At 36.3% G+C, this 21903-nt stretch overlaps 1 protein-coding gene across 1 annotated transcript; it reads left to right on the top strand.

Annotated features, from left to right (window-relative positions):
- Positions 1 to 674: 674 nt before the first annotated feature.
- Positions 675 to 20101, top strand: dhx16 (DEAH (Asp-Glu-Ala-His) box polypeptide 16). The gene is made up of 21 exons (XM_028470849.1): positions 675 to 951; positions 2409 to 2611; positions 3403 to 3632; positions 5263 to 5440; positions 5510 to 5566; positions 6187 to 6441; positions 6517 to 6750; positions 7913 to 8098; positions 8848 to 8958; positions 9025 to 9140; positions 9204 to 9414; positions 9971 to 10069; positions 11059 to 11211; positions 12494 to 12634; positions 12782 to 12944; positions 13271 to 13389; positions 13975 to 14042; positions 15809 to 15971; positions 16558 to 16719; positions 19423 to 19596; positions 19868 to 20101. The coding sequence occupies exons 2-21, from the start codon at positions 2414 to 2416 to the stop codon at positions 19994 to 19996; spliced, it is 3147 nt and encodes a 1048-aa protein (XP_028326650.1). The 5' UTR covers positions 675 to 951; positions 2409 to 2413; the 3' UTR covers positions 19997 to 20101.
- Positions 20102 to 21903: the final 1802 nt, after the last annotated feature.

Genomic DNA, 21903 nt, shown 5'->3' with positions numbered 1-21903 from the left:
CATCCAATTTTAATTCAAGTTTAGCCTCGGTGCCCCTCCCCAGAAAAATTTTAATCTTTATTATCTTTATATTTAATATATTATATGTATTTATAATTTTTTAATATAGTTTTTTACTTCATTATATATACAGTATACATATATATATTATAATAATAATTATATATATATATATATGACTGGAAGTGTGCAGTAATTGCAGTCCTTTATTTAATTGTGTACATCTATGTTTTCTTTTCCATATTTCAGCGTTTCTTCTTTTTGTTCGAAATATTTCTTGACCATCTTTTTTTAAAAAAAGGCAATTTCGCGGTTCACGGAGCCTCACAATAGTTTCCAACAGTTTGTGATTCATTTATGAACGGTGAGACGTTTAAATAATCATTGGATATTATTATTATTATCAGCGTATCTAAACCCATTAACGTGTGCATTATTAACTAATTATTAATTAATGAATAATACATTATTAACGTGTGCTTATGACGGTGTATTGTATAAATATTGTAAATCAATAGAGTTATTGACGACACATTTCCGAAAATCCCAGTTATGTCACTCGGAATCAAAGGATTCCAATTGCCCGCCAGTAACTTCCGGGAACTATTTGAGTCTACATGAATCACGTGATAGTCAAACATTTTGAACTTCCGTTGTCGCACGCGCAAGTCGGTCTCATCTTCCTCTACTGACGTTTTAGCCTGTAATTCAAACGTGCGCTAAGCTAGGCTCGTTTAGCATAAACTTGGTTTTCGTGCGTGTTTGTGACTGTTTTTGTAGCGCAGATGTAAGGAAAAGCACTAATTTTCGTCTTTGTGTTGAACCAATGTTTCCTTAAATGTCTGCATCGAGAGGGTTTTTTAACGCGGTGGAATAAAGCAACTGTTTTTAGCATCAGTTAGCACTGGATGCTAACAAGGAATAACCTGAAAGTGAGCTACGGCGTCTGAGGTTTGTATTTTAAAGTTCATATTAAAATATTCATAATTATTGGTTTGTCTTTAATGGAGTCCACCGTGATATATGAGAGTCAACTGTTGACTAATGAACTTTAAATTTATATTACATTTATACTGTGCAAATCCCAGTTTGCTGCCTAAACATCAGTCATGGAGGTAGAGTTTAGCATGTTTTTTTTTTTTTTTTACCTTTTTCTGCAACTACAACAAATTCACCATATTTTAACTTATTTCTTTAATCACTTTTTCTCTCCATATTTTCGCTCCTTTTAATGTATTTCTGCTACATTTCTCCCATTTCTGACACTTCTACATCACATTTCAATAACTTTTCTACACATTTTTTCCACTTTCCAGACATGTTCAGCACTTATAAACCCTTTCTACCACTTTTACACCTAATGTCACATATGTTGAATGTTGACCCATTATTGTCACTTTTAACCTCTTTTTACTATATTTTATGATTATTTTTTTCGCCATTTTAACCACGTTCACGATTTGTAATGCCCCTTATTTGCCAGTTTAAAATAATTGTTTTTAAATTTTTTTATTTTTATTTTTTTCAAAAAATGTACAACTTTTAACATTAAAATGTGATGTAGAAGTGTCAGAAATGGGAGTAATGTAGCAAAAATACTTTAAAAGGAGCAAAAATATGGCACAGTTGTTGTTGACGTAATGGGTGTTAAATATTTTTGCTGCTGAATTTAATGTTCTTATTGATTTTTAAGCTGTTGAACGTTTTCTGTTGCACTTTTTAATCATGTGAAGCACATTGAGTTCCTTACGTATGAATTGCGCTATACAAATAACTGCCTTGCCAAGAAAAAGTGATGAAAATAGGTTAAAAACTGTCAAGTTTGGCGTAGATGCAGAAAAATGGTTGAAAAAATAAGCAAAAATGGGCACAAATTGTTTCTTGAATGCAACTGCTGACCCTCTCCCAGTGTCTTGTGACCCCAAATAGGGTCCTGACCCCAAGGTTGAGAACCCTTGGTTTAGCGTAACCATTTTATAGGGAAGACATTGTGTAAATGTGTGTTATTGACTTTCCAAGACCATACATGTAAGGTATATTCTTCTGTGTCATATTGTTATTTCTGCCTAATTTATCATATGTAATTTTAAAAATACATTAAAGAAATTCAGATTCCAGGAAGTGGATTCCGTTAATTTTAATCACAGACGGGGACCTTCCTAATGTAATCAGTTTAGCTTTGACCAATTGGATTTGATCTAATTATGAGGCAGTTTGGTGGTACAAAAAAGCAAAGTCAGCAGTTTTGTCACTATCATTTTTTACTTTAAAAAAAAATGTCAAAAACAAAAACCCTTTTTTACTTTCTTAGAGAATCACTGCAGAAGTTTTTGCATCATTAGGTACCCGTCTGAGATTTTTCTGGTGTTGTTATGATTGTGTGTGTGTGTGTGTGTGTGTGTGTGTAGCCATCATGGCGGGCCTGGATCAGTGGGTGAACGACCGTCTCCATGACATCCTGGGGCTCAGCGATCGCTACGTGTCTCAGTTCATGATCGGCCTCGCACGGAAAGCGGGGAGCGCTGACGACTTTGTGTCTCGTTTGGAGTCGACGGGAACCATCGACATCGATCCCAGCGTCTTGTCCTTCGCCAAAGAGCTTTACGACAAGGTGCGTCCCTGTCTTAGAGCTGCTTGATTATAGAGAAATTAATAATCAACATTATTTTAGTCATAATTGAAATCATGATTATTTTTTTGTACAAAACAATGTAAAATTCATTCTTTAAACATGAATACAATCCTTCAAACACTAAAATCAAGTACATTTACTTTTGCACAAAACAAAAAATAATATTTGAATGCAAAATATGAATTAAAATATTATTCAAGTATATTTCCTTTTGTAAACAAATGAACTGCTTCAGACAAGATAAAGTAATTTTAAGGGAACTGTAAATTTCACTGTAGTATAAAACACTGTAAAATACATTCTTTGAAGACTTGAGAAAAATAAAATTGCAACTTGAAAAAAAGTATGTTCACTTTTGTAAACAACAATCAATGAATTAGAAGTATATTAGTTAGAAAGAGAAGAGGAGGAGGTTTTAACTCCAGAGTTTATAGATTTTTAGCCTGTTTACATAATCTGGATTCAGAGACGCTCGTCAACAACTCAGTTATTTTTTCTTGTGTGTGCCAAGTTTTATTCTCTGTAGATATCCTAAATAGTGGAAGTTTGCTGACTATGTGCATTTGTGAATAGCAAAAAAAAAAACATGTATAATTGGAAAAAAATATCTTTTTTTTTTTTTTATTATCTTTTTTCTCGATTATGTTAATTTTGTAGTCGTTAAGTATAATAATCATAATCAAATTGTGATTAATAGCACAGCCTTTTATTTCTGAAATCACGTCTGTGTAAACTAATTCGTCGACGGGTGTTTTTTCCGCACGTTGCAGATTCCTCGCCAGCAGCAGCCTGAGAAACCTTCCAGAGCCCTGGAACGCCAAGCCATCGAGATGGAGAGGAAGAACCGCACGTACACGCTGCTGGAGGACAGCGACGGAGAGGAAGAACCCGCTGAGGAGAAACAGAAAAGGAAGAAAAAGAGCAAAGAACACAGAAACAAGAAGAACATCCGTCAGAGGGCGAGCAGCGAGTCCAGTGGAGACGATGAACCTCCAACCAGGTAGAAATATACACAAGGTATCTGAAGCTACTTCACCTAAATGTTTGTTTGTATAGATATTAGTATAGATATTAGGGATGTGACCATTCCAGCAGCTCATGATTTTTTTATCCTCAGAAAGTTAAATTGCAATTAATCACAATTAATGAGCCTGAAATAAATAACCTAATAAAAGTTAACCTTCCTCTTGTGTTAGCTTTCTGTTAGCATCTGTAACGCTATCGGGTCCTAAATCAGCTGTAAAATACACAAAAAATTAATATCTATCTAATTTATTTCTTATCTATTGATTACCTTGTTAGGCTTCATAATCAATGAATATATAGGTTTTAATATTTATGGTGTGGGTCAGTATACCTATAGATTCATTTATCTTTTAAATGGTAAAATGTGGTAAAGCTTGATATGAAACATATTTTTAAAATGATTAACTACATATATATGTAGAACTGTACATATAGAACTGTAGCATGGTTACCTAGTTTTGCATTAAATTATAATTGACAATTTTTGTACCATTTTCAGTCAATTTTCTTAACTCAATTACAATTGAATTACAACAACAGATTTTTAAAATGACAGTTACAACATAATTACAATTAATTATCAACAATTATAATTGACCCCAACCCTGATTCAAACTGGTTCTTGTTTCACAATCAATACTCTTGGTTACAACGATTGCCAATAAAAACTGATCGTGTTGAATAAATAAATTCTAAAATTGTAAATAAACAGGAAAAATTTGGACAAGGAGGTAACATTTCATTTCCTTATCTCTTTAAATTAAATCAGTAAAATACTTTTTAATATTTCTGTGGCTGCAAAGTTTAACAATTCATTGACATCAAAAAAATAAAAACTCTTTCTTAGAACAAAAGAAAACAATAAAACAATTCTTATTTTATCAAAACAAAAAAAACATGTTTAACTTTTCAGTTTCTGTTGTAATAAGTAAATAAGAACACCCACTTATCAGCTTCAAAAGTAAAGATTTGAGAACATTTTAAATTAAATATGAAAATAAAAAATGACATTTACGTATCAGTATCAGCAGATTAAAATATAAATAAGTACATCTACATTTTATGGGACTACTAGGTAGTACGCTGTAGGGGCAGATCTTTTTTTATTTTTTAGTATGAATGTAGTGTGTGTGTGTGTGTGTTGGTGTTGGTGGTGGGAGGGGCCTATGGTTCACTATGGCATCCTCGCTTTTGTCAGTCTGCCCCAGGGCAGCTGTGGCTGCAATAGTAGCTTACCACCACTAAGTGTGGAGTGAAAGAATAATGCCTTAATTCTGTAAAGTGACTTTGAGTGTCCAAAGAAAGCACTATACAAAATTGATTTATTATTATTATTATTATGGGATGGCTTAAAAAACATTTTTTAAAAATCAATTCTAGAAAATTTTGAATTGATTCAAAATCTTAATTAATAAAAATCATAATTTGGACATGAATGGATGTTTTCAGGTGCCCTTAGTACATATGGAGTTAAACATTGGAGTTCCTCAGGGATCATATTTTCACCCTCTTTACTTTTATTTACTCCACCATAAATAAAAGTTCTGTCCTGTTAGCTTCATTACAGAGTTTAGTCGTATAAACTGGCCTGTGTTTCATGTCAGGGGGGCTCCAGGCCAAAAGTCTGTGAAAAAGGAGGAGGAAGAGGAGGATGAGGAAGAGTGGGAGAAGGAGGAACGGGAGCGTCTGCAGGACATCGAGGAGAGAGACGCGTTCGCTCAGAGAGTCCGTGAGAAAGACAAAGACAAGACGAGGAACATCGCAGAGAGGACGGACAAGAAGGTAGAGGAGGCTTCAGTCTGTGGTTCTCAATCACTATGGCAACGTTTGTTTACCTTTGTTTGTTTTCAGGCCTACGAAGAAGCTCAGAAGAGGTTAAAGATGGCCGAGGATGACCAGAAGAATATGGTACGAACCAGGCTCAGGTGTGATTTCTAATTAACAAGAAAAGAAATAAAGTGTATTAGCCTTTTTCATCCTTTAATGTCATTATTTATTATTGAAAACTGCAATAATTTTATCAAAATTAACTCAAATGTGTCTCCTTCTGAGACACTGGTACACCGACTAATTAATTTTTATCAAAAGAACTATGTCGGCCATGTTTGCTCTCAATAAAGCAATAAATGCATCTGTTGTTTTAAATGCCCTCTATAAATTAGGAATATTTATCACGAAAAACATTTTAAAAATTTGTCTGAAACACAGAAAAAAAAAATTGTCTGAAAAACAGAAAAAAAATTTGTATTAAAAACAGAAAAAAATGACTCCAAAAAACAGAAGACTAAAACATTTGTCCAAAAAAAACCTGAAAACCAAACAAACAAAAAATATTAAGAAAAAGCAAATTATTTTCTTTTCAAGTGAATACAATACACTTCTGTAAATTTTTACTTTAAAAAAATATAGATCTACTAATGAAGAAGGTTTTAGGACATATTTATAAAAATGTTGGATGATCTCTTTTAGTTTGTATTTGATTAGTTAATTCCTTGCTTGAATGATTGAGTCGTTTTCTCTGTTTGCAGCTCCCAGAGCTGAGGAAGCGATCCCGCTGGGATTACCTGAAGAAGAGGGAGGAGGAGAAGCTGGTGGACCTGGAGGCAGAGATCGTGGACGAGGAATATCTGTTCTCCACCGAGGAGCTGACGGCGCGGGAGAAGAAGGAGCTGGAGTACAAGCGCACGCTGCGAGACCTCGCCAAGGACTACAAGAAGGCTGGAGCCAGAGAGCAGGAGGAGAGGAGGAACCGCTACTACATGCCTGAGGAGAGCAGGAGCAAAGTGAGAACAGCAGGAGGAGGAGGAGGCACTATACCAGGATGGATGTGAGCTGGGTGTCTCCTCCTCTGTGAGCAGGTGGTTCCTCAGAGGGAGCTGGAGCTGGAGGAGGTGCCCATGGAGCTGGGAGGAGAGCAGGGTCGCTGGGAGGAGGAGCGTCTGAAGACGGCCTCGCTCAGCTTTGGAGCCAGAAAGGAGAGAGAGCTGGAGAGGAGGAGGGAGGAGGAGAGGTATCAGCTGATCCTGGAGGAGGACCAGATGATCGACTTCGTCAGCAACGCCATCACCATGAAGGGGACGCTCTCCCAGGAGGTTAGTGCAAAGGCCTTTTATTTTGAAGGGGGATATTTCCCTTTCTAATTCCAGCAAGTTCATTTTGTCTTCTTTTTTTAAATTAAAATGTTAAGGCAGTGTTTTTCAACCTTGGGGTCGTGACCCCATGTGGGGTCGCCTGGAATGACTTGTAATTGATAAAGAAAATTACTGATTAAAATTGCGTTTTTAGGGGTGGTGTGTAGCTCAGTGGGTAGAGCGCCCGCCCCATGTACGGAGGCTGTAGTTCCTCACCTGCAGCGGGTCCAGGTTCGATTCCCGGCCTGGGACCCCTTCCTGCGTGTCATTCCCTGCTCTCTCTGACCCCCTTCCTGTCTAGCAACTGTCATATAAAGGCCACTAGAGCCAAAAAAATCTTTAAAAAAAAAAAATTGCGTTTTTAATTATTTTAAATTGTCATAGTTTTTTAACTAGTTCTTTAACTACAATCTCAAACAACTTTATTCTATACTTTCTCAAATATAAATCTAGTTCAAATAAAATGTAAACAAACAGATCAAAATAAATTAAAGGTCTTTAAATATCTGAGGTGTAACATGTACAATGTCATGTGATAGTGTGAAATATATATATTAATAACCCAGAAAAGGTTGGGAATCCACTGTGTTAAGGTTTAATTTAATCTGACAACTTTTTTCAGGAAATTTACTGTGATCTGAAAAAAGTTGTGAGATTAAATGAAACCATCTTAATTTCCCTTTCTAGTTTCCTACCTCATATTATGGTTCAGATCAATCGTTCCTTTGATGTTTTCTGTCTGATTTTAGCCTCTGCTGAAGACAGATCTGTTCATTATATCCAGATTTCCACCTTAGATGATATAACAAATTAAAATATCACCTATTACGATACAATTTCATTATAGGATTTTTGCTTTTGTTACGTCTTCAGCCAAAAATAAGCACATAATGATATTCTGCAGCTGTGAGGACTTTATTTAGATAAAAACAGTGAGATTTATATCGTGTCTCACCATTTTGAGGAAAAATATTGAATATGGTTCATTTGGTTCAGCGTACCTGAGGTGAAGTTATCTTCTTTTCTCGATGAACTCAGCGTTTTGTTTCCTGAAAAAGCGCCGCTGTCGTCCTTGTCTCTTTTTCTCAAAGCTTGGATAATATGAGCTCATCTCTGTGTTCAGGACACTCCCACTTTGTCTCAGGCTGAGATGAAGAAACAGTCCATGCAGGAGGTGAGGCGCAGTCTGCCCATATTCCCCTACAGAGAGGACCTGCTGGCCGCCATCGACCAGCATCAGATGCTGGTGATCGAGGGTGAGACGGGATCAGGAAAGACCACCCAGATTCCCCAGTACCTCCTGGAGCACGTAAGTGATGACGCCACACACCGAACCACTGATCTACTGTGTTGTAAACCTGTGGTTCTCAACCTGTTCAGGCCATGACCCCCATAATAAATGTCCCATAGAGCAGGGACCCCCACTGTAGCTGAAGGTGGTTGAACACAGACATGAACATTGAAGAACAGTCATGTGGAGACAGGACCATCTATAAGGGGGAATAAAGGAGAGATTTTTGGGGTCCATCCATAAAGTCAGTAAAATGATGGTCCATTGTTCTATGAATCTGTGATAACCACATTTATTTATTCATCTGAATAATATCCACTGTTATCCAGGAACGTTTATTATTATTATTATAGTCATCTTAAAGATGGAAATCCTGGTTTTAATCACTAATAAAATGGTTCAAAGTGACCAAAAATGGTGGAAAATGTGGTGAAATGGGATTTTAAAAACCATAGAAATTGGTTAAAAGTTTCAAATTAGAGTGGACAAAAACAGACAGAAAAAGTGGTAAAAAGGGTTCAAAGTGTCAATATTGGAACAATTAGTTTAAACTGGTAAATAATGGGCACGATAAGTGTAGGTTCAGTGGTAGACTGGGTCGTACAATAACCGAAGGTAGTAGCTTACCACCACTCTGTGTGGAGTGAAAGAATAATCCACATAAATGTAAAGCACTTTGAGTGTCTTTGATAAAGCACTATATAAAATCCAATGCATTATTATTGTTATTATTATTATTATTATAAGAACCACTGGCCGTTCCTCAGGGCTACACCAAAGGAGGGATGAAGATTGGATGCACGCAGCCTCGAAGGGTCGCCGCCATGTCCGTAGCAGCCAGAGTGGCCGAGGAGATGAGCGTGAAGCTGGGGAACGAGGTGAGGTGGAGGTACAGGTTTGAATGAGTGTGTGGTCAGTATGTCACGCTGCTCATCCTCCTCCAGGTGGGCTACAGCATCCGCTTTGAGGACTACACGTCAGAGAGAACCATCCTAAAGTACATGACGGACGGAATGTTGCTACGCGAGTTTCTCACAGAGCCGGATTTGGCGAGTTACAGGTGAGGACGACCGAGGTCTTCATCAGTCTTCATCACTCTATCTCATCCTCCTCCGTCCCACAGCGTGATCATCATCGACGAAGCTCACGAGCGCACGCTGCACACAGACATCCTGTTTGGTCTGATCAAAGACATCGCTCGCTTCAGGTCTGATCTGAAGGTTCTGGTGGCCAGTGCCACGCTAGACACCCAGCGCTTCTCCTGCTTCTTTGACGACGCCCCCGTCTTCAGGATCCCAGGAAGGAGGTTCCCCGTAGACATCTTCTACACCAAAGTAAGAACATGTAATGTGAACCTACAGGGCAGGATATAATCATACATAACCATATATTTTACTTTTATTTAGAAGATTTTTGTATTTTACTGATGAGAAGTTTTTGATTTATTCATACATGCAAATTCGTCTCATAGGTGAAATTTGTCATTTTGAACTGAAAATAGGTAATTTATGTAAATCATATACATCTGATGAGTTTTTCCGGGGGTGGGGGATTTTCTTAAAAAGGAGCAGGAACAATAATGCAAGTCAGTTAAACTTATATCTACCTTTAAATTGTATTTTACACTTGGTTATTTATAAATTACATTTTTATTTTGGCATGCATTTTTGTTTAATTATGGTTTTCTTTTTTTATTATTATATTTTGTTTCCTCACAGGAGTTAAAAACAAAAAATTTTCCAAAAATTGCAAAGAAAACCCCAGAAAAATGGAATTTTAAAATATGACTGTGGGAAACAGAATTTGTAAGATAATAAATTGAATTTTATAGAGCCCTATGTATGGACAGGAAGACAAAGTTCCTTCATTATTTCCTGTTTGTGTGTTCAGGCTCCAGAGGCAGACTACCTGGAGGCCTGTGTCGTGTCTGTGCTGCAGATCCACGTCACGCAGCCTACAGGAGACATCTTGGTGTTCCTCACTGGACAGGTACTGATACCTGATTCATAGTCATTAATATATATAGTCATTTTATAGTGTTAAATCTCTAGTTTTAATCACTAATAAAATGGTTCAAAGTGACAAAAAATGGTGGAAAAGGTGGTGAAATGGGATTTTAAAAACCACAGAAATTGGTTAAAAGTTGCAAATTAGAGTGGACAAAAACAGACAGAAAAGGAACAATTAGTTTAACGGACAAATAATGGGCATGACAAATGGTGAATGTAGTTAAATTGGGGGAAAAAATCGTGAAATTTGGTGAAAAGAGGTCAAAAGTGACAATAATGTGTCAACATATGTGACATTAGGTGTAAAAGTGGTGGAAAGGGTTTATAAGTGCTGATCATGTCTGGAAAGTAGCAAAAATGTGTAGAAAAGACATTAAAATGTGATGTAGAAGTGTCAGAAATGGGAGAAATGTAGCAAAAATACATTAAAATATGGTGAGTTTGCTGGAGTTGCAGAAAATTTGTAAAAATAAGGAAATATTTGGCTCAAATTGTTGAAAAAACATTCTTAGTTTTCTGAAGGCATCTGGCATCCCCCTCCCAGTGTGATTTCCACTGGTTTAAACAACTGTATTCTATACTTTGACTTTCTCAAATTTAAATATAGTTCACACAGTATGAAAATATCTGAGGTGGCTTAACTTTTCACTACTCTTGGCTTTCTTGTATTTGTAAGAAAGTATAACAAATTTAACAAACAAATACTAATTCTAACCAGAGGTTTGAGATATTTAAATGGGTCACAATCCCCAAAATCAGCTTGGTAACCATTGGTTTACGTTGAGAAGACGGTGGATATATTTTTCTCTGTCTGTAGCGTCAACACTTTACAGACTTTCGGTTTATCACAAACCTCCTTTTTAAATGCTGACCTACTGTTTTTAAGTTTATGTTTTAATTCTATACATGTTCCTATAGTTAAATCACAATGTTTTTCTGTGTGTGTGTGTGTGTGTGTGTGTGTTACAGGAGGAGATTGAGGCGTGCTGTGAGCTGCTCCAGGAAAGGTGCAGACGACTCGGCTCAAAGATCGCTGAGCTGCTGGTGCTGCCCATTTACGCCAACCTACCGTCAGACATGCAGGCCAAGATCTTTAATCCAACGCCGCCCGGCGCCAGAAAGGTGACGCAACAAAACCTGACCTGTTAACACAACATTTAGACCTAAAACACATTGGACCTCATCACACATGCTAATAATAAACCCTTTTTGTTTCTATAAATATGTCCTATAATGTTCTAACTGTCCTTATTAGTAGATTATGTCTAACAAAACATTATTATGCACTATATTTTATTTAATTATTTAAAAAATAGGACTACATTACAGTTTTAGAGCCTGTGTTCCTCCGTCTTTAAATCATGTGATTGATGATGTCACACGGCCCCACTGCCTGTAAACATCCCATTGTTTTCTATTGGAGTGAAACATTCAGCCTGATTTTTACATCATTTAGTAGATTTAATCGCTCTTTAGATCATTATCTCCATCAAGAGCAGAGCGGGAGGTTATGTTTTACCCTGCGTCTGTTTGTCTGTCTGTCTGTCTGTCTGTCTGTCTGTTTGTTAGCAAGATAACTTGAAAAGTTTTGAATGGATTTTGATAAAATGTTCAGGAAATGTTGATAATGGGACAATGGAACAGCTGATAAAATTTTGGTGATGTTCTGGATTACCAAAAATGAGAAAATACCACTCGTAGAAATCACAATATGGGTGGATGTGCCTGTTCCTTTAAGTGCAGTGGCTTATGGGTAATGTAGTAGTGGTAGGAAAGTGCATGCTGTACTCTAAATCACAATATGGATGGAAATGAGCTACTTGGCAGAGGTGTGCGCTCTCCGAGAGCTCAAGTTTAGTAGCTTTTTCAACAAGTTGTGCTGCTTTTGGTTCCTGTAAATAATCAGGAAAATTTACAGATGTCGCTGTAAAGAGCTTTTGTTTACAGAAGGAGGATAGAAACAGTTGTCGTCTTCATTTTAAACACATGTAAACTGTTTTTTTTTTACTTTTCTTTGAAAAAGGAAAATAAGTAAAAGGCAGCCATTGGAAAATCTTTTCAACTTGTCGGTTTGACACAAACCAAAATAACACACAAAATGCATTGTTTTTCTGAGAAAATGGTTTTTTGTTTTAATGAATGTTAAATTTAACATTCAGTCTGATTGGTTTTAGTATCAGAAAATTTAAGGTTGCAAATAATGCAGTTCCAGTTCAGACCACTGGGTGGCAGAGTTTAAATGCTGATAAAAACACTCTAAAGTTACTTTATTAAAATGTTACATGAGGTGTTGCTACATTGCTTTACCTGTGAGTTGTGTAAAATAATGCATGTGAAGGTGCAGCTAATGACAGAAATTATACAGTAGTACAGCTGTAATTAACTCTGTTCTTCTTTCTCTAAGGTGGTGGTAGCCACCAACATCGCAGAAACCTCACTCACCATCGACGGTATCATCTACGTCATCGACCCTGGTTTCTGTAAACAGAAGAGCTACAACGCTCGCACCGGCATGGAGTCGCTCATCGTCACGCCGTGCTCACGGGTAAAAGCTCCTCCATTGTCAGGACCAAACAAATGTTCTCGACATCCCATAGTTTGGTTTCTCAAAGGAGGTGAACGTTGAAGACTAAGAACTACAGACATGACAAGGCGTGTTCTAAGGAGGTCTGTGTGTGTTTCACCCCGTCAGGCCTCAGCCAATCAGAGAGCAGGCCGTGCAGGCAGAGTGGCTGCTGGGAAATGTTTCCGTCTCTACACGGCCTGGGCCTTCAAACATGAGATGGAGGAAACCACGGTTCCTGAGATCCAGAGAACCAACCTGGGAAATGTAGTCCTGCTGCTGAAGAGTCTGGGTGAGGAAGATTTAAAGAAAGAGTTTACATCATTTCTGGAGTTTATCTTCTTCTTTGTCTTTTTCTAATTTCTCCTCCTTTTTCTTCTGTTTTTTTCTTTTTCTCATTTTAATTTCTTCTTTTTCTTTATTCTTCATCTTCGTCTTTTTCTTTGTTTTGTAATTTCTTCGTCTTTGTCTTTTTTCAAATGATTTCTTCTTTTTCTTGTTTCTCCTCCTCTTCCTTCTTCTTTTTCTTCTCCTTTTCCTATTTCTTCTTTTTTTCATTTTCCATTTCTAATTTCTTCTTTCTTCTTCTTGCTTTCTTTCTTCTTTCTTCTGCTGCAGGCATCAATGACCTGGTTCACTTTGACTTCATGGATCCTCCTCCCCATGAGACGTTGGTCCTGGCCCTGGAGCAGCTCTACGCTCTGGGAGCTCTAAACCACCTGGGAGAGCTGACCAAGGTGACATTAACATCTAACGTTAACTTTAGCATTACAGTACAGCTGGAACACACGTTTCACTTCATTTGCTCTTAATGTCAATTATTTATTGGAATTAACCAAAAAATTGGGAGTAATTTTAAATAACGTGCTGATATTTTAAATAATACTATAATCATATTTTTAGAGTTTCCAGCTTTGAAAAATTCCTGTAAATTTGCAACCCTAATAAAAACCAATGCTTCATGACGATATATCACACCATAAATACACATGAAATAAGTTTATAATGTAATGCGTACTAGTGCACCACAGAACGTGTGTTTGTACAGTAAATAAATGATATTAAATGTTTGTTTTATTCAGTTTATTCATGTGAGCTAGCTCCACTATTCCCACTATGATTTGAATCAATACATTAGTGTTTTCCTAAGATTTTGGCTTTAAGTGTAAAATGCATGAATGTTTATTTAGTGGTTGTGATGTGCACATGGGCCTTAATATAAGATTATTATTAACGAGGGGTTGACTGATTATAGAGCCTGATAACCCATAATCTCATTTATTTATTAATGTTTTCCTGATATTCTTGTGTGTTTTCATCAGCTGGGACGCAGAATGGCTGAGTTACCTGTGGATCCGATGCTCAGTAAAATGATCCTGGCCTCAGAGCAGTGAGTGTCATCATCACACGTTATTTTTATAGAATTATCATTTTATTTCTTTTGATCACCATTTTCATTTATTGAATACAAAGTTTAATCGTAAAAATGTGTTTACATTTTATTTTTCAGTAAAACAGAAATTATAAATAAAATCAACGAGATCACGTTTTACAGGAAAGATAAATATACATTTAAAAAAAATAAGTAAATATGGATAACTTCATCCACTTTTGTTGTTTTTCTTTTTTCTTAACAAATATCCATTACATTTTCCATAATTATAATTAAATAATAATAAAATAATGTTGAATTTGAATAAAAATGTATTAATTATTAAATAATTAGAATTAAATAAATAATAAATTAAAATCCATAAGGTTTTCAATTTTCCATGATTTATTTATTTATTTTTAATTTTTTTACATTATTTTACATAATCATTCAGGCTTTATAGAATTAAAGTAGATTTATTTGTGTTTAAGGGGAAAAAAATTATATACAACAATCTGTTATATATCTATATTTTTATTAATCCCACTTAAAGCCTTTGCAAAAATGTATCTGGAAAAGATATTTTATTTAATTCTCCCAGTTTTTACTACGTTATCTTAAGTTTGCATTATTTGATCTTAAGCTGGTTATTTTTGGATAAAAAATATAAAAAAAAAAAAAATTAAAATCTATTAAAGTTTAGATAAAAAAAAAACAATAAATACTCCATAAAATGTCAAAAGTGTTTAAATAATATAAACATAAATACATTTTTTTGATTTGGTAGAATTTATATGTGACCTTTGAAATTAATAATTTAGATAAAATACAGAAAACATGTTGCAGTTAAAGGTAACACTTTTAATTAGGGGTGTTGAAAAAAATTGATTCAGCGATACATCGCGATACTACGTCGCACAATTCTCGGATCGATTCCAAATGCATCCATATCGAATTTTTTATTAACTCATTCACTACACACAACCAATATCTAAGCTGTAGGGTGATGTAGTAACCAACTGTGCCCTGAAGGTGGCAGCAGTGCACCTTTAGATGAGAGATTAGCCACTGATGCTACCATTAGCTAAGGTGGAAGAAGCAGGAACGAAGGAGATTATGTAACTATGAAGTGATATTATAAAGTATCCAGCAGATCACATATATTATACATACTAACACAGAACATGTGGACCTGAGTGGATTATTGATTATGTTGCGATCGTGAGATAAAACCATCAACTAACAGGGCTAAACGGTCATCTCTGCGTGTTGGGAGGAAGAAGAAGTTACGTGTGTGATTGACGGGGGAGGGACTTGGAGGAACGCCAAAATACAGTAAGAAAACCATTCAGGTCTGACCTAGATAACAAAATAATAATGATGTTGCCATCATATAGAAGGAAACTAATGTTGAGGTGTCACTAAAACAAAACAAATTGTTTCAAAGTCATTAATAGATTTTTTCAGAAAAAAAATAGTTTTCACAAACTGGTGATTTGTGTGAAATTTGCCTCTGTTCAACTGATGATTACAGAACAAAACAAGCTAGAAACAAAATAATTTTTTCTGATGAAATTAGAGACTTTAATCTTTCAGAATTCAGATTGTTATAGTAGAAAATATTCTCTTTAAAAATCAGTCAAAATGCTCTAAAACTGCTGGCACTGAATGGATCTCCATAATCACCTGATACTTTAGTAATAAAGGTGATATATCGTATCGGGATATGAATCGTATCGCCAGATACCAGACAATACACACCCCTACTTTTAATGCTTCTGCAGGTATAAATGTTCAGAGGAGGTTCTGACCATCGCTGCCATGCTGTCGGTCAACAACTCCATCTTCTACCGACCCAAAGACAAAGTGGTGCACGCCGACAACGCCCGCATGAACTTTCTGATGCCAGGTGGAGATCACATGGTTCTGCTCAACGTCTACACACAGGTAGGAGACGCAGAACTCCTGTGTTTGACCACGGGTCAAAACAAACACACAAAATGACTGTAAACATAGAAAACAGAATAAAAACACACGGAATTACAGAAAAATACACTAAATGGCTTTAGACATTCAAAACAACAACAAAGATAGTTAAAATGACCTAAAAATATCCAGTATATATAAAACCACAATAAAATTCAGAAAAGTACATGAATTGACTACCAAAATACATGAAATGACTCAGAAAACCAACAAAATAAAAGTGAAATACAAATGACACGAAAAAATAACACAGAAATCACACAAAATGACCGACACCCCAACAGCAAAAATACACAGAATAACCATAAAATAAACACAATGACTTGAAAAACACACAAAATAGCCAAAATATTGCCAATAAAACAACAAAAAAGAACATGATTAAAAGACAACAAAATACACAAAATGAATCTAAAAATATATAATGCGTCAAGAAAAGAAGCAACTGAAAAATACACAAAAACACAAACTGAGAGAAGAACACAAACCCTTTGTTGTGTCATTGGTTCATTAATGCTAACTTTAGAACCATGTGTTTGTTCTGCAGTGGGTGGAGAGCGGTCACTCCACTCAGTGGTGCTACGAGAACTTCATCCAGTTCAGGTCCATGAGACGAGCGCGGGATGTCAGGGACCAGCTGGAGGGCCTGATGGAACGCATCGAGGTGGAGGTGGTCAGCTCACAGGGGGACAACACGCCCATTCGGAAGGTGAGACGCACACACTAACTAAGGCAGGGGTTCTCAACCTTGGGGTCAGGACACTAGGAGAGGGTCCCCTGATGCCTTCAAGAAACTAAGAATATTTTTGGAATAATTTAAGTTTTAAGACATTTTCAGCTCTTATAAGTTAAAGGAACTCTTTTTCTACTGTAATGTAATGTATTTACTGATGATTTTAAATGTTTTTATTGATGATTTTAAATGTTTTGTTGTCAACTTTAAAGTTCTTATTGATTTTAAGCTCTTTCACTTTTTGATCATTTAAAGCACATTAAGTTACTTTGTGTATGAAATGCTCTATACAAATACATTTGCCTTATAAACCCTTTCCACCACTTTTCCACCTATTGTCACATGTTGACCCATTATTGTCACTTTTAACCTCTTTTCACCATATTTCATTATTATTTTTGCCACTTTCAACCACATTAACCATTTTTTTATTTCCGGTATTTGCCAGTTTAAACTAATTGTTTCCAGTAATTGTTCTAATATTGACACTTTGAATCCTTTTTACCACTTTTTCTGTCTCGAATTTGCAACTTTTAACCAATTTTTGTTGTTGTTGTTTTCTACCATTTTTGGTGACTTTTAACCCATTTTATTTGTGATTAAAAGAAGGATTTTAAGGATCTTTAAGATGACTACATACTAGAGCGCTAATAATAATAAAGTTCCTTTGATAACAGTGGATATTAAACTCAGACTCTAAATCCTCAGCCCAATAGAGATAAACACACGTTAAACCAGAACCAAACCATGACCTGATCCAGACTGGTTCATGTAGTGGTCGGTTAAAAAAAAAGCCTCAATAATAGGAGCGTGTTCCACCTTAGCTCCGCCCACTGATAGAAACAAAGACTATATCAGCACAGACGAGGAATTCCTCTCTTTCCTCATCAAACAGCCACGTTAAGAAAACAATGTTAAACACACATGGCCTAAAAGTCTAGTAATAAAGGTGTGTGTGTATGCATGTGCGTGTGTGTGTTTAAGGAACACACCCATGAACCACTACAGATAAGCGAAAATGGACGTTCCAGTGTTGTTTGAGTTGTTAAGTCTCCTCTGAGCCCCTCAGTCACAGTGAGCTCAGCACTTCTGTCCAGGAAGTTTTCAGGACAAACTGAGTGAGTCACTCTGAAATGTTTAATGAGCCGTCAGTCAGATTACTTTTATATTTTATAAAATAAAAGATCAAAAACAATAGCCAAACTACAAATAAACTAGAGTATTTGCATTTCATTAAGCAAACGTATTAGCACTGCATTAGCTTAGCATTAGCATACATTTGTATTAGCATTACTATTAGCCAGTATTAGCTAACATTAACATTAGCATACCCTAGCAATGACATTAACCTAGCAATAGCATTAACCTAGCAGTAGCATCAGCCTGACCTTAGCATTAGCCTAGCATTTACATTAACCTTGTGTTAGCATTAGCCTAACGTTAGCATTAACACCCTAACCTAGCTTTATCATAGCATTTTGTAGCATTAGCAATAATAATAATCATAATAATGCATCAATTTTATATAGCGCTTTTTTGGACACTCAAAGTCGCTTTGAGTTGATTATTCTTTCACTCCACACTTAGTGGTGGTAAGCTACTGATGTAGCCACAGCTGCCCTGGGGCAGACTGACAGAAGCGAGGCTGCCAAAGTGCGCCATTGGCCCCTCCCACCACCACCAACACTCACACATTACAAGTGCCTTGCCCAAGGACATAATGACAACTTCACAGATCTAACGGGATTGGGCAATGACAGGGTGGTTTGGCCACGCATTAAGCTAACATTAACATTAGCCAAACGTTAGCCTTAGACTAACATTAACATTAGCCAAACGTTAGCCTTAGACTAACATTAACCTTAGCCTAGCGTTAGCATTAACCTAGCGTTAACATTAGCCTACCATTAACATTAACACTAACCTAATATTAGCATTAGCCTAGTGCTAGCATTAACCTAGCGTTAGCATTAGCCTAGCATTAGCGTTAGTATTAACCTAGCATTAGCATTAATCTAACATTAGCATTAGCCTAGCATTAACAATTACCTAGCGTTAACAATAACCTAGCATGAATACTAACCTAGCATTAGCATTAGCCTAGTGTTAGCGTTAACCTAGCATTAATGTTAGCCTAGTGTTAGCATTAGCCTAGCAATAACATTAACTTAGCGTTACCATTAGCATTAACACTAACCTAGCGTTAGCATCCTAGCATTAGCTGAAAATTAGCAATAAGGTTGAGTTTAAAAAAGTTAAAAAAGCTGAAATTTCCAATTGAAATAAATGGGAAAGAAAACTTTTAATAAGTCAAAGTTTAAAAGTTACAAAAGTGAAAAAAAGGAAAACAATAGTGAAGATATTTCCTGTATCATCACTCATCAATAAGTGATTTCTGTCTGGTTAAATAAACCTTTAAATACTTTCCTCCTCTTCCTCCTCTTCTTCCTCTTCCTCCTCCCCTTCCTCCTCCTCCTCCTCCTCGTCCTCGTCCTCGTCCTCGTCCTCCTCCTCCCCTTCCTCCTCCTCCTCCTCCTCCTCCTCCTCCTCTTCCTCCTCCTCCTCCTCCTCCTCCTCCTCCTCTTCCTCCTCCTCCTCCTCCTCTTCCTCCTCCTCCTCCTCTTCCTCCTCCTCTTCCTCCTCCTCCTCCTCCTCCTCCTCTTCCTCTTCCTCCTCCAGGCGGTGACTGCAGGTTATTTCTACCACACGGCTCGTCTGAGTAAAGGTGGATATAAAACGGTGAAGAACCAACAAACCGTTTACGTTCATCCAAACAGTTCATTGTTTGAGGAGCTGCCGAGATGGTTGATTTACCACGAGCTGGTGTTCACCACCAAGGAGTTCATGAGACAGGTCTGTGTTGTGTTGTGTTGTGTTGACCCCCCTAAAACAGACATAAACATATAGAATTACAAAATACACAAAAGTAACAAAAAACAGACAAGATAATAAAAATAAACAAAACATAAAATATATCAGAATCAAAATATATCCATTTGTCAAATTATTTTACTTTCACTTTAAATGCATATTTTTCTTAAAAAATCAAAAAGTCCGTAGAAAGCGACCAGCGATCTTTGTAAACGGCAGTAGTAACCATGGCAACCCGTTTGAACTGTTCCAGGTGATAGAGATAGACAGTGCGTGGCTGCTGGAGGTGGCTCCTCACTACTATAAGAGCAAAGAGCTGGAGGACAGCAGCAGTAAGAAGATGCCCCGTAAACAGGGAAAGACCAAGGAGGAGCTGGGCTGAGGAACCATAGCGTGGAGGTGTGGCCACGATGGACAACGCCTAAATAACGCCTCCACCTCTTTGTGTTTGTGTTAGTGAGAAAATAAAGTTTTACAATTGTTAAAACCTTTGAAATGTGTTTATTTTTAGGATTTGTATCTTCAGGTTAACCCTGTTGGTCACATGACCTCAACATCTCCACCAATCAGAGCCTCACTATGTTGGTTTGAAGCTGGTTAAACAAAAAGTTGGTTAAACCTCTTTAAAGGTAATCTAAAACTAACCCAGTGCCCACATCTAAAACCAGTGCTAAGATACGTAGGAACCAGTTCACTACTGGATCCCATTAACAGTCCATTCCAGTCCCAAACCAGTTTAAACCTGATTTAAAACCAGCTTAGGTTCACTATGTTTGGTTTGAAGCTGCTTTTTTGAAAGTCTGTTAAACATCTTTCCACATTAATCTGAAAGTAACCCAGAGCCCACATTTAAAACCAGTACCAAGATACCCAGGAACCAGTTCTTAGACCCAGGAACCAGTTCACTACTGGATCCCATCAACACCAGCGATTTGGACCAAAAACTTCAAATGTTTCAAAGTGGTCAGAAATAAACGGACGTCCAACGTCAGACTCGTCTACAATAGAAACGTTATTTCATCAGACTTTTATTTTGAAATTTATCGTTAAACTTGCCAGAATGAGTTTCCTCTGTTGTTAAACTGGGAACCAGTTAGAAGCAGCTGAATAATCAACTGGTATTGGACTCCTTAGAGCTGCTGTCTGTTCTGGATCATGGTTTGGGACTGGAGTTAAAGTGGTTTTAAATCAGGTTTAAACTGGTGTGAAGCTGATTTTAGAATGGTTTTAAACTGGAGTGAAACCGGTTTTAAAGTGGTTTTAAACTGGAGTGAAACCGGTTTTAAAACAGGTTTTTCAGTGGGTTTATCAGAACATCCTAATGGTCGTGTGTGAATGCCTCGTTGCTAAAGGACGACTGAAGTCATGTGACTGTCTCAGTAATTCTGTGATAACATGTTGTGTTACTTTGATAAACTGTGATGTTTATTTTTATATTTCCTCTGTTTTTATCAGAGGTGAATCTAGTTCTGTGGTGTCATATTTCAATGGTGGTTGAACTGGTCGTACTACATTCATCCCTCATAGATGTGTGTGTGTGTGTGTGTGTGTTAACATGTTGATAGAGATCATCTTTTTATTGTTTCCATCACAGCAGTGAAGGAAATGTACACACACACACACACCATCCTGCAGCTCTTCTGATAATATTTACTGTATCTTATTCTGAAATCAAAAACGTGCTACAATAAATCTTTTAATTATTTAAAACATGTTTTTAATTTTAAAATAATGTATGAAATATTTTATATATGATCAATAAGACGGAGTATTAGTGCCACATTAAGTTAAAAATAAATCTGAAATCATTAAGGTACAATTTTATGAAGATACCACTTTATTCTTATAAAATTCATACCTATATTCTAAAAATGTTCCGACTTAAATCTCGAAATGTAATGATTTTTATTAAGATACGACTTTATTCTCATAAAATTACAATTTTATTCTTGAAATATTACAATTTAATCTCGTAGTGCCCATATTTTTAATTTATTTTAATGTGGCCCTAATACACCATCGCAGATCAAAAATCATTTAAAATAGCTTTTAATCATCTGCACATAAAATACTGTTTTTTTCAGCTCAACAGTTTTTATATTATAGTTAATGAAGGTTTAGGAACATTCTCTAATTGTTTTTACTTCTATATAAATCCATCTCTTGTACATTTCTGTGTTTTTCTAAATAAATCTGACTGATTTTGTTACATTTAGTGGAGTTTTTTCTGCTGCTTTGCATCAGTGCTAAAGTTATGCAAACACTTTATTCAAAACTGCAACAGTTGCA

This window comes from Gouania willdenowi, chromosome 16 (genome assembly GCF_900634775.1).
Source record: "Gouania willdenowi chromosome 16, fGouWil2.1, whole genome shotgun sequence".
Lineage (NCBI taxonomy): Eukaryota > Metazoa > Chordata > Actinopteri > Blenniiformes > Gobiesocidae > Gouania > Gouania willdenowi.
Note: the sequence above shows the minus strand (reverse complement) of the source record. Positions and strands in the feature narration are given on the sequence as shown.

Excerpts from the sequence above, each read along its gene's own strand:
- dhx16 (XM_028470849.1), top strand. The coding sequence starts at position 2,414 with ATGGCGGGCCTGGATCAGTGGGTGAACGACCGTCTCCATGACATCCTG. Across the intron at positions 12,945-13,270 it reads CCTGCTGCTGAAGAGTCTGG|GCATCAATGACCTGGTTCAC; the intron begins GTGAGGAAGATT and ends CTTCTGCTGCAG. Across the intron at positions 15,972-16,557 it reads TGCTCAACGTCTACACACAG|TGGGTGGAGAGCGGTCACTC; the intron begins GTAGGAGACGCA and ends TTTGTTCTGCAG.